This window comes from Sus scrofa, chromosome 9, assembly GCF_054392235.1.
Source record: "Sus scrofa isolate SSC_HxYL_T2T_F1_AM1 chromosome 9, Sscrofa_HxYL_maternal_Yorkshire_Landrace_v2.0, whole genome shotgun sequence".
NCBI lineage: Eukaryota > Metazoa > Chordata > Mammalia > Artiodactyla > Suidae > Sus > Sus scrofa.
This window is the reverse complement of record NC_139391.1, coordinates 70,605,128-70,618,229: the sequence shown is the minus strand read 5'-3', so window position 1 is coordinate 70,618,229 and position 13,102 is coordinate 70,605,128. Positions and strand designations below refer to the sequence as shown.

Genomic DNA, 13,102 nt, shown 5'->3' with positions numbered 1-13,102 from the left:
CATGTACTCCAATGTTCATTGCAGGACTACTTTCAATAGCCAAGACATGGAAGCAGCCTAAATGTCCATCAACAGAGGAGTGGCTCAAGAAGATGTGGTACATATACACAATGGACTATTACTCAGCCATTAAAAGGAACGAAATACGAAATTCCGGCATTCTTAGCAACATGGATGGACCTAGAAATGATCATGCTAAGTGAAGTCAGCCAGACAATGAGACACCAACATCAAATGCTTTCACTGACATGTGGAATCTGAAAAAAGGACAGAATGAACTTCTTTGCAGAAAAGATACTGACTCACAGACTTTAAAAAACTTATGGTCTCCAAAGGAGGCAGTTTGGGGGTTGGGGGTATGCGCTGGGGTTGTGACTTGGAAAGCCTATAAAACTGGATTGTGATGATCACTGTACAAGTATAAATGTAATAAATTCATTGAGTAATTAAAACAAAACAGAGGCTTGTTTGTCTTTGGGACTGAACCCCAGGAAAGGGTTGAATAAGGACTCTGCTGCCCTCTCGTGGCCACACCTGAGCATGACTTGCCGTCCAGGCCTCCAGCTGCTTATCTTCTCCCATTTAAGGAACTGCTCTCCCAATTCCCTTCCTCCTAGAAAGCACTCTGCAGGCGCTGGATGGGACAAGCATCATCTCACCTCCCTACCACCGAAGCCAGAGCTTTGGCTGCAGAAAGCAAATGGAAGGGTGAATGACACCTTGTTCAACGTCAGATCCTGGAGGATAAAAGTCTCAGGCCAACGGGTGTGGTCCCAGCTGTGTTACCCAGAAGGCTTGAGTGTTGGAAGAGACTGAGTGGTTTCCACGGAAACAGCCTAATCAATCAGCACAACACAGGATGGTTTGAAAATTTAGAGGGTATTTATTTCTCGGGAAGGTCCACAATAGCTGGCAGGCCCTGCCCTCCCCTGCTCCAAGGGGATTTCTTTCTCCTTTTCCGAGAAGCCCCCCCTCTTCTTGGAAGCGCCCTCGGGGAGGCTGGGAAGGGAAGAGAAACCATACACAACACTCCAGAGCCTTAAAAAAATAAAGCAACAAACAACCTCCCCCACACAAACACACACATACCAAATAAATAGACGTATAAAAGAGGCCGAGGGGCTGCCTGGGAAGGTGGAGCCGGCTGGCCCTGCCCCCACTTCTCGCAGCCAGGATGATCCAGAGCTAAGTGGGATGGAAGTGCCTGACAAGCCAAGAAGCAGCCCTGGCTTCAGAGAGAGGACGGGGTGAGGGCGGGGCCCTCTCCCTGGAGCTCAGGGGGATCCGGTCCAAAGGAACGAATAAATAAATAAATAAAATAAATAGAACCTTAAGGGCTTGGGCTGAGGCTGGGGGCCCCTCGGGCCTCTTTCCCTGAAAAGAGCAGATCCAGGGACAGGCAGAAAGAACTCCAGAGAAAACATGAATCCAAAGCCATGCCCACCCAGCCTCCCGAGAGCCTGCCTGCCTCCTTCAGATCCCAGAAGGGCCCAACCCACTATCCAGCCTCAAACAGCTCTGGAGGAGGGAACAGGAGCTGCCAGCCTCTCCCCCAGGGAAGCTGAGGCATGGCCCTCCCCTGTCCCCATGCTCATTGGCCTTCCTGAACCATGTCATCTGTGTCAGCTGGGAGAAATCATCGTGTGACTATAAATTTAATCAAAACAGTCCATCAGGGTGTCCCCTGCTCTATTTGGTCACGGACGTCCCTGCCGCCTCCAGCCGGGGTGACCCTGGAGGCTCCCTTCAGGCCAACAGGGACAGAAGGCATCGGACCGAAGAAAGCAAGAACAGAGAAGGGGGCAGACGGAGCTGGAATGGACAGTTTGGGCAGGAGGCCAAACTGGACACAGGAAGAAGTCCCAGGGACTCCGGAGCCCCAGGGTCCCCCCCGCGGGGAAGCATGGCCAGCTGGGCGCCGGGGACCGCACAGGGTCGGGACAGGCCGCCGCTCAGCTGGGCAGCAGCACGTGCTCCAGGAGGTAGGTGAGGGAGTCCCAGTGCTTCCAGAGGAGGAAGAGGACGAGGACCAGGAGGGCGGTGCTGGTGATGCGCAGGCGGGTCTTCATGAGGGGCGTGATGAAGTTGGCGATGGTGGACACGAACACCAGCAGCACGGCCATGAGCGCCAGGATCACGTTGATGAACTTGCCCAGCAGCGCCCGCGCGTTGGCGTTCTCCACGCCCTCCAGCTGCACCACCTGCTGCTGTTGCTGCTGCAGCTCCAGCTTGGTGACCCGGGTCAGGCAGGACTCCACGGCCTCCTGCAGGGGACACAGGGTGGGCGTGTGGGAGCTCAGGGCAGGCAGACCCCCAGCCTGAACCCTACCTGCCCCGTGCATGGGGCGCCTCCTCCCAAGGCCCGGCAGGGTAGAGGGTGATCGGCGGTAGCTGGGGGCTGTGTCCTTTAAGGATGACTATCTGGGGAGGCTGGTGGGAAGCTTTTTACTTTTTCTTTTTCTTTTTCGGGCCACACCCACAGCATGGAGGTTTCCAGGCTAGAGGTCGCATCGCTGTGCCACAGCCACAGCAATGCCAGATCCTCCACCCACTGAGCGAGGCCAGGGATGGAACCCGCCTCCTCACGGACACGATGTCAGGTTCTTAACCCGCTGAGCCACAACGGGAACTCTGGGAAGTCTTATTTATTAATTTATTTTACTTTTTTTCTTTTTTAGGGCCGCACCTGTGGCATACGGAGGTTCCCAGGCTAGGGGTCTGATTGGAGCTACAGCTGCCAGCCTACGCCACAGCTCACAGCAACGCAGGATCCCCGACCCACAAGCAAGGCCAGGGAATGAACCTGCATCCTCATGGATACTAGTCAGATTCGTTTCTACTGAGCCACAGTGGGAACTCCGGGGAAGTCTTGATTAAGAGGAAGGGGTGGAGCTGGCCCACTCCCAGCCTCCTCTGGAGGCCATCATACCTGGATGTCCCGGGCCCTCTCATAGGACTGGTAGGCCACCTTCTCCTCCATGCTGGCCAGCTCCTGCTTCAGGTTGGTCATCTCATTCTGGTGAAGCTCGGTCAGGTCGTTGAGCTGCTCCTCCAGCCGCTCGTACCTGGCAGAGGAAAAAGGGGTGACACCGGTCCTGGCTCCACAAGCCTCCCGTCTCCCACCCAGGATCAATTTCACTCATTCTCAACAACGACTTAACCCACCCTATGTGTCCACCCCGGTCTGTTTTTTGTTTCTTTGTTTGTTTGTTTGTCTTTTTGCTATTTCTTGGGCCGCTCCCGAGGCATATGGAGGTTCCCAGGCTAGGGGTCTAATTGGAGCTGTAGCCACCGGCCTACACCAGAGCCACAGCAACGCGGGATCCGAGCCGCGTCTGCAACCTACACCACAGCTCACGGCAACGCCAGATCCTTAACCCACTGAGCAAGCGCAGGGACTGAACCCACAACCTCATGGTTCCTAGTCGGATTTGTTAACCACTGTGCCACGACGGGAACTCCCCCTGTCTGATTTTTAATAGCAACAACAAGGAAAGCTCCTACATATACAGGACTTAGGTGGAGGCTCTGTGCTAGGCACTTTGGTCACATTATCTCAAAGGATCCTCCCCACACAAAAGTCAAGATAAATACTACTGTCATCCTCATCTTACAGACAAGAAGACGGAGGCACAGAGAGGTCAAGGAACTTGCTTGAGATCACACAGCTTATGAATGGAGGAGTCGGGGATTGACTGACTTCAACAACCCGGGCTCTTAAGCCCTGGGCTAAGATGCTCTCCTGAGTACCAGGGACACAGGGATAGAAAACACAATCCCTGCCATCAAGATAGAAGATCTGGAGTTCCCGTCGTGGTTCAGTGGTTAACAAATCGACTGGGAATCATGAGGTTGCGGGTTTGATCCCTGACCTCGCTCAGCAAGTTGAGGATCTGGTGTTGCCGTGAGCTGTGGTGTAGGTCCCAGACACGGCTTGGATCCTGCGTTGCTGTGGCATAGGTCGGCGGCTACAGCTCTGATTAGACTCCTAGCCTGGGAACCTCCATATGCCATGGGAGTGGCCTTAGAAAAAAGCAAAAAGATTAAAAAAAAAAAAAAGATACAAGATCTCAGAAGATGACTAGTATGTGGGTAGCTCAGAGTTCAGGCAGGTTTTCTCCTTCTAAACCTTCATGTATATGAAGAAGAAAAAGTGCTAAATAAGGAAAAAAATCCCTAAAAATCCCAAGGAGCAAGTGCCTAACGCCACACTAGAGGCACAGGGCAAAAGAGCAGAACGGGCAGAGGGGTAAGAGGGGACTCCAGCTCAATTCCAGGCTGGATGTTCAAACGAACCACAACAGATACCTGCATACAGTGATTTGCAGGTTTGGACTCAATCCCCGCAAAACCTATGACTAGGGATTCATGTTGTTCTCACTTCACAGACAAGGACACAGGATGCAGAGAGCATTAAGTACTTTGTTCAAGGTAAAAAGTAAATAGTAGAGCTGGGATTTGAGCCCAGGTATCCTGGCTCCAGAGTCAGTGCTCTTAGCCAGTCTCTCCAGATAAGAGGCCCCTGCTTCGATTTCCCCTTTTGTTCAAAACCCACAAAACCATCAAGTGGAGATGCTCAGGAGTTCCCTCTGGGGTGCGGGTGCAATGGGATTAGTAACATCTTGGGAGCACTGGGACGTGGGTTCGATCCCCGGCCCGGCACAGTGTTAAGGATCCAACATTGCTGCAGCTGCAGCCTAGGTCGCAACTATGGCTCGGATCTGATCCCTGGCCTGGGAGCTCTACATGCCGTGGGGCGGACAAAAAAGAAAGAAAATAATCCTATCTTCCAGCTTCCCTGGAAGCTGGCGGAGGACTTCTCAGGGCCTCTTCCTGGCTTCTTCCAGCAGCCCAGGACCCTTCTAGATGCTCCTCCATCTGCCTCCACCATCGAGTCTGAGAGCTGGTGCTCAGCACCTCTCCCCTGGGTGGGCCGGGCAGCACCCACCTGTAGCGCTCCTCCTGCAGGCACTGGGTCATGTAGGTGTAGTCCCTCTGGAGCTGAGCCTTCAGGTCCTCCATCGAGTCCTCCAGGTGGGACTGGCCCTCCTTGATCTCCCGCAGCTCCTCCAGCAGGGCGTCCAGGTTCCCAGGGGCTCCATACAGCATGTTGGACTTGGGGCTCCCCAGCGCCGCGGCGGGCCCTGCCCCCGAGTTGCTGCCCGCCCCGGCCGAGCTGGCACTGGCACTGGAGCACTCGTCATCGCTGCCATACTTGGGGCTGGACACTAGCGTGGCGCTGCCGCTCAGCGCCCGGGCCGCTTCCTCGGGGGGCCCGTCGTCCAGAGGGTCCTTCAGGTGGGCGATGTTATCGGCACTGCCAAACTTGTTGCGGATGAGGCTGGCGAACTCCCGGGGCTTGGACACCACAGCGGTGTGGGTGGCCTGCGAGAGGCCCGAGAGGCTGCCCTTGACACCCTCCACCACGCCGCCCCCAAAGCCGCTGATGCCGGCTCGCATGTTGGCGCCCACGTCCTTTAGGCCCTGCTGCATGTCCCGCAGCACGTCCTTGGGCTGCCGCGACGGCCCGTTCTGCTCGATCTCCTTCAGGCGCCGGCGGTAGTGCTCCAGCTTCTTGTGCAGCTGGGCGATGGTCTGGGCCGACTTCTGGTTCTTCTTCTCGAACACCTGCTTGATGCGGGACACCTGCTGCTTGTCGGCGTTGTTGGCCAGCTTCAGGTACTCTGCCACGTTGTCGTCCCGCGCCTCCTGCTCGATCTTGATCTGCTCAGTGATCTTCAGGATCTTCTGGTGCAGGTGGTCGATGGCGGCCTTGGTCCGCTGGGGGTCCGGGGCCCCGTCCGGCACGTCCAGGCTGATGGGGCCGTCGGTGTCACCATGGCCGGGGCCACCAGGGAGGCTCAGGGCTACAAGGTCCCCTTTGTCGACCTGGGGAAGAAGGCAAGCAGAAGAAGCCTAGGTAAATCACGAAACCAAAGGAGGTGGCCCACAGGAGTCTCTCACGTGCCCCTGGACATCTCTGGACCTGGTTTCACTTTTTGAAAAAATGGATGCAGGATGCACAGAAAACTTTAGGGAAAGCGTCCAATGGAATAACAGCACAGACAACTGTATTCCCGTCCAGCTGCCATTTAGGAAGGCCTTGCACATCTGCTATCGACCAGAGCAACATCCCTAAAATGCAGTCTAGGCACACCTGCTCCTCCTTTGGCCCAGAGAGTTCAAGCAAGCTTCTCAGGGACAAACAGCTTCTACAGCCCAGAACCTCATGTTGCCCCATCACATGGACCGAACAGGTCTGAGGCTTCACCAGACACGGGGTTATTTCTCAGGGACGAAGACACGCTGTCCCTCTGGACACAGCCTTCCATAAAGCTCCTGCCTGGAGCAGGCCTCTCCCTCAGAGCTGCCCAGAGCCTACCCTTGGGCCCCACGTGGGCGCAGAAACTATCCCCCACCCCAGGCTGCCCCAGTGCAGCCCAGCGGACCGCCCCACCCCTGCTGACACCTCTCCCGGCCCTGCCATTACCTTCCAGCTCTCTGGAATCGTCAGCAACCTCTTCATGACGGTGGGAGCGCCCAGCCCTGCCCAGTCCCCCTGAACCAGGAGAGGAACACCACCCCCCAGGGTTCTAGCCCCAGAAGTAACCCATAGGCCAAGGGAAGCAGGCCCAGGCTGGGGACCTGGGGGTACCAGCTGCCCAGCGTGGAAGCGAGTGAATGTGCAGAAAGGAGAGGAGGGCGCCTTTTCCGCGTGGGCAGGCTGGCAGACCAGCTTCCCGAGTGCATCAGGGAGGCACAAAGAAAGGAGCAGGGACCCAGAGAGGATGGGGGGCAGGGAGGGAGAGGAAGGAAAGGTCAGAGAAGATAGGAAAGATGGGCTGAAAGCAGGCGGGCCTGGAGCCCCACTCTTTCAGGCGGGCCTGGAGCCCCTCGGCCTCTTGCAGGATCGCTCTGTCCACAACCAAGTCCCTGGTGTCTTATCACTATGCAACAACAGAAGCAGCAGGAAATGGCTGAACCCCACGTATTTTTACACACAGCACATCCCAGTACGGCCAGGTCTGATCATTTGCTCTTTATGTGGATGCGGGGGGGGGAGTGGGGGCAGGGAGCTAAAATACAAAGAAAGTGGCCCTGGTTCACGCACCGGAAACGGCCCGTGCCAATTACAGGCAGAAGTCACCGGGCTCCATTTCTGCCAAGGTACAAAGTTAGTGGAAAACACTATTAAAAACAACAGCCCTGCCAAACACAGGATCCAGGGGAGGGGGGCTCCTCTGTGGGCTTCCTCTTCAGTCTTTTCAGGTCACGGTTCCACTGGGGATGCTGGAGACACCACCCTTTTCCATCCCCCCCGAAGTTGGGACTTTCCTCTGACACGAGCATTGGGTCTCCGCTCGTGTCCCCGAGCCCTCCCACTGGGTGTGCATACCTTTGGGACCTTGTATACCAGAGGAGCCAATGCCACGGTCTCCCTTAACAACCTGTCCCAAGGTCTAGCTGTCGCACCAGCAGGACTTCAAACTGCATCCTGCCGTTAAACACCTTCCTCCTGCACTGTTCCCTGCGGTGACGGCAAAGAGCCCATCTCTCAACTGTCCTGAACCTCGGTGGTCCCCCCTATAAAATGGGGATCATCATATCTACTCTCGGGCCTTTGGTGAGGGTTACACAAGATGACGTCTTGTGAGCACTTGGCCCAGCCCAGGGCGCACAGAGGCACCCACAGATGCTGTCTGCTTCTGGCAGCACTTTTTTTTTTTCCCACACGATGGAGGAAATGAAGTTTATTTAAAAGAGTATACCAGCAAGTTGACTCAATGTTGATGCTGTGATACAGATACTGAACTAGACAAAATCAAATTCTATTGGCAACACATGGCTTTTAACATTAAAGAACTGACCCTCTTATAAGGGTCAGTTCTCTGTGCTTTCCAGAGAGATTCAACACTTTCCCTCCTTTCTGCTCTCTTCACGGGGGAAAGAATATCCAGAAAATGAGTTGGGATCTGGCTGCCTCCACTGCCTGATGTTTCCCTAGGAGGAAGGTTCATCTTTATAAGGAGGAGGGCGAGTCCTGCCCACTTGGAGGAGTGGGAGGGGCTTGGAGGGTGTGGGAGGGGCTTGGAGGGTGTGGGAGGGGCTTGGAGGGTGTGGGAGGGGCTATTGAAACGAACAGGAAATGGCTGGGAATCACAAGTGCTTTGGACTATGAGAAAGTGTAAAACAGAAAACTCCCTTCCCATCCTGGCTCCAAACTGGCAGCTTGGAGCCTTTCGCCCCTTGATTTGGCAGCTGTCTAGCTTACAAATGGAAAAGCAGAGTTGAAGCTGGCTGTGAAATCCCCACGGATGAGAAAACAGACACTTTGGGAAAACCAGCTGGGCCTGGTGGTGGGCTGGGGTCCCAGCCCCTTCCTCACCTCCCACCCCTCTTCTTGGCCCTGGAGCCCAGACTGGAGCCCGGGCGTCCTGCGACAGGACCCAGCTCCTTCCTGCCCCTCCACTGAGGTCTACAGTGCTTAGAGTATCTGGTCACCTCTGGTCCCAGAACATCCCATTTGGTTCTCCTCCCTCAGGGAGGAAGAGGGGATCCACCCCTCTCCTCCCCAGACACAGCCCCCCAACCCCGCAAGGATGTTATACCCTGTTAGAACTAAAGGGAGACAGGGTGACCAGGGAAAGACAGCCAAGGAGGCTCTGGACAGACAGGCAGAGGTACAAAGAGGGATTATGCTTCAACAAAGGAAGGAAAATTAGAGCATGAGAAGAAAAAGATGAGAAAGCTGTTATGGGGGATGAAACAAGCAGAGCATGAGGAGGAAGGGATTTGCCCACAAAAAAATCAAAGAAGAAGAAGAGCAATGAGACAGGATACAGGGCCCACTCGGGGCAACAGGAAGGGCACTAAGTGTGGAGGCAGACACCGATTCAGAACCCTGGCTCTGGAGTTCCCGTCGTGGCGCGGCAGAAACGAATCCGACTAGGAACCATGAGGTTGTGGGTTCGATCGCTGGCCTCACTCAGTGGGCTGAGGATCTGGCATTGCCCTGAGCTGTGGTGTAGATCACAGTCACAGCTCGAATGTGATGTTGCTGTGGCTGTGGTGTAGGCTGGGAGTTGTAGCGCCAATTGAACCCCTAGCCTGGGAACCTCCATATGCTGCAAGTGTGGCCCTAAAAAAGCAAAAAACAAAAAAACAAAAAAAACCTGGCTCTGCCACTTTGTCAATTACCAGACAAGTTCCCCTGGATGTGCCATTAACTTTTCTGGGACTCAATTTTCTCATCTAGGAAAAGAGGGTGATTCTACCCACCTGAGTGGGTTGGACTGGTCAGGGGATGAAATGAGACAACGAAGGCAATGATCATAGTACAGGGTATCAGCAGGTGCTCAAAACCAAATCAAAATAATTAACACTTCACACCTGCTAGGATGGCTATCATTTAAAAAAGAAAATAGTTCCCACTGTGGTGCAATGGGATCAGTAGCGTCTCTGCAGCGCTGGGACACAGGTTCAATCCCCAGCAGGGCACAGTCGATGGAGGATCTGGTGTTGCTGCAACTGCAGCATAGATTGCAGCTGCAGCTCGAATCTGACCCCTGGCCCAAGAACTCCATATGCCAAGGGGCAGCCCCACCCCAAAAAAAAGAAATACAAAGGAAAGAGGAAAATAACAAGTGTTGGCAAGGATGTGGGGAAATTAGAATCCTCATACGTTGCTGGTAGGTATATAAAATGGTGCATCCACTGCAGAAAACAGTTTGGTGGTTCCTCAAAATTTAAACATAGATTTACCATGTGATCCAGGAACGCCACTCCTAGGTGTATCCCCAGAGAACTGAAAAGGGGTGTTTAAACAAGCACTTGAACATATACGTTCATGGCAGCACCATTTACAAGAGCCGAAAAGCGGGCACAACTCAAATGTCCACTGATCCATGCGTGGGTAAGCAAAATGGATATATTCACACAATGGAATGTTATTTGGCCAGAAAAGGAGTGAAGCACTGATAAATGCTACAAACACGGATGAACCTCAAGAACATAACACTAGGTAAAAGAACACAGATACTAAAAGTCACATACGCGATGACTGCATTTATATGAAATGTCCAGAATAGTTAAATTCCTAGAGATTGAAAGCAGATCAGCGGTTGCCAGGGGCTGGGGAAGGGAGAGATGGGAGTGACTGCTTATGGATACAGGTTTCCTTTGGGGCTGAGGAAAATGCTCTGGAACTAGACAGAGGTGACAGGTGCACAACCTGGGTGTGGCAGGCCAGGGTCCCCAACCTGCCTGTTGGGGCTGCAGGGCCAACTAACGTCCCACTACAGAGTTGATCTACAGGAGGGCATCTGGGTCCTTCCTGTTTGGTCCTGTTTTTGATACAGCAGAAGCTCTGACTCACTCCCAACCCCTGTGCTAGGCGACTAAAAAGAGGAGCAATACAGGTCACTGAACTACCGGTCACCAGCAGGTGAAAACTCCCAGGGCCCCCCAGCCTGGAGCATGGCAGTGGGTGGGCTACACAGGCATCACCGCTCCTCTTTCAGCACTGTCACAGAGCCTCACATGGCCCAGGCCACCAGCTGTCTTTTTTTTTTTTTTTTTTGTCTTTTTAGGGCCGCACCTGTGACATATGGAGGTTCCCGGGCTGAGGGTTGAATCAGAGCTGCAGCCGCTGGCCTACAGCCACAGCAATGCCAGATCCGAGCCACATCTTTGACTTACACCACAGCTCACAGCAACGCCGGATCCTTAACCCACTAAGTGAGGCCAGGGATTGAGCCTGCAACCTCATGGTTCCTAGTTGGATTCATTTCCACTGCACCACAATGGGAACTCCATCTATACCCAGCTACCAGCACCATGGCCTCCTCACCTCACAGGTACCCGAGCCCAGGATGAACACCTGAGCACAGGTGGGCAAGTTCTAAGAGGAGAACCACGGAGCATGGGCTGTGCTTCTTCTGCAATCCCTACACACCCAAGGGAGGCCATGACTCTGCTCTGGGTGCCTATCAACCAGGGCTGAGGTCACAGACACTGTTCCACACAGAGACCGGGGTCCAAGATGTACTGATGAACATTCTGGAAGAGCCAGAGCTGGGATGCTATCTGAAGTGTCTGGGGCCCAACTTCCCTATTGGTGCCTCTGCTTCAGTTAGCCCCACCCACAGTCCACACACCCCTGGGAGCACCCCCTGCAAGAGGCCCCGCAGTCCCTCAGACTCTCCTCCTTCCCCGCTTCCAGCAGCTCCGAGCGAAGCCGGATTAGGCTCTCTGCCAGTAACAGGGCTCCCGGCCTGGCTCCCAACTCCTCCAGGGCCTGACCTCATATCCTCATGTCAACCCCGCCCGGACACGGGACACGGCTCTTCCTCTCACCCTAGCCCAGCAGCCTGGGTCCCTGAGAAGACTATCAGGACAGAGGCGTCCAGGCTGACAGGGAACTCCTCTGCGGGGAGGGGAGGGGCACTAGCCATGCAAACTGTGAAGCGTATGCGGTTCTGTTCCTCTAGCCACAGTGCCAATATATTAAACATTCTGCAAGGTGGACCCTCTCAACGATCACACTTGCAAGCACTGTGCGCTCCATACCTGTGCTCCCAGGCCCCCAAGAGACCACACAGGGCGCTCAGCCTGTGACTCCCCTTCCCCAGGGACAAGCAGCCCCCTCCTACATTGACACAATGTTCCTGTCCAGGTCTCCAGAGCAGGCAGACACAGAAGATGGGGCCTTCCCGTCCTAGCTACCCGCTCAGGAGTTGGAGAGCCAACACTAAAGTCACTCTTAGGAAAAAAAAAAAAAAAAGACAGAGTTCCCGTCGTGGTTCAGTGGTTAACGAATCCGACTAGGAACCATGAGGTTGTGGGTTCGATCCCTGGCCTTAGTCAGTGGGTTAAGGATCCAGCATTGCTGTGGCTCTGGTGTAGGCCGGTGGCTACAGCTCCGACTGGACCCCTAGCCTGGAAACCTCCATATGCCATGGGAGCGGCCCTAGAAAAGGCAAAAAGACCAAAAAAAAAAAAAAATAGGAAAGAAGAGAGCTTTGGGGTTCTTATATTTTCCCTTAGGAGAGCAGGGCAGCCCTGTCATCCTGGGACAAGTGGCCTGAAGGCAATGGAGTCAGGTGTCAACCTAGCCTTGTCTGTGAGTCTGGCCAGGCGGGCCAAGGTCCACGCAGGGTGCTGCCCCAAGCAGGGCCTGGGCAGCAGTGGCTAAGAGCCCTGCAGGAGAGCGTGACAGGGCTGTCAGGCCTGGGTGACTCAGCAGAGGTGCTTCCATCTGCTGATTCTGGCCCCGTGACTCTGATTGGAGCACCCATCTCAGGATGTGGAACATACAGGTTCCTCTCTTCTGCTGGCTCCCCGAGGGCACGGGAGGTAAGCCGGGACAGGACAGAGAGGAACAGCCACGGCCAGCTAAACTCCCTCTGCCCAAGAGGCGGTGTGACCCTATGATGACGCTGGCAACCTGACATCTCCGGCACCAACCTGACATTCTGGCCAAAGCAGGCTGGGAAGACTATTCCAACCCTTCGTCCTTACAGCAAATCAGAGGCACAGCCTGCTGGGCTGCACCTGGCTCTTTCCCTTCCTGGAGGGGACATGCAGGCACTATGAAGCCACACAGCATCAGCAGTGGGGACATCGTCATGGCCAATCCGAGCCAGGAGGGGGAGGGGAAGGCACCTGCCCACCCAGGGGTTCCACCAGTGCCTGGGAGCCTAAGTGGCTTTTCTCCAGAGGGCAGGGAGGCAGATGCTTAAAGGATACACATGGAGGAATACATGCCCCCAGGTCTGTTCAGTGGGGAAGACGGGGGTGAAAAACTCCTGCCCCAGCCACCACACAAGGGATCCAAGGGCAGACGCGTGAGGCATCTGGCTCTTGGTGCCGCACCCCTTTCCTAAGGGTGCCCTCAGCGGCTTTCCAAGGAATTTCACGCTGCTATAAGGGACTGCAGGGTGCAGAGTCCATACAGACAAGGAACCTCACTCATGCATCCATTCATGCAGCACCTGCGATCTCCAGGCAGCCTGACCCTGGGTGGAGGCTTCAATCAGCCCCCCCACAACTGGCAGGTGCTTCCTCCCATCCTGATCCTAAGGGTGACCCTTCCTGGCAGGAC

General features: G+C 54.8%; 1 protein-coding gene across 5 annotated transcripts in view; it reads right to left on the bottom strand.

Moving 5' to 3' along the window:
* Window positions 1-860: 860 nt before the first annotated feature.
* TMCC2 (transmembrane and coiled-coil domain family 2) overlaps window positions 861-13,102 on the bottom strand; it is a 42,528-nt gene continuing 30,286 nt past the window's right edge. For 3 of the 5 annotated variants that reach the window (XM_021063276.2, XM_021063277.2, XM_013979612.3), the window contains 3 exons: window positions 4,949-5,889; window positions 2,930-3,065; window positions 861-2,264 (listed from right to left, as the gene is read on the bottom strand). In XM_021063276.2, the coding sequence (XP_020918935.1) occupies window positions 1,953-2,264; window positions 2,930-3,065; window positions 4,949-5,889 (1,389 nt within the window). In that variant the 3' untranslated portion in view covers window positions 861-1,952. Of the gene's footprint in view, window positions 2,265-2,929; window positions 3,265-4,023; window positions 5,890-6,490; window positions 11,208-13,102 lie in introns of those variants that run through there. The other 2 variants (XM_013979611.3, XR_014815639.1) reach the window with 2 other exon arrangements.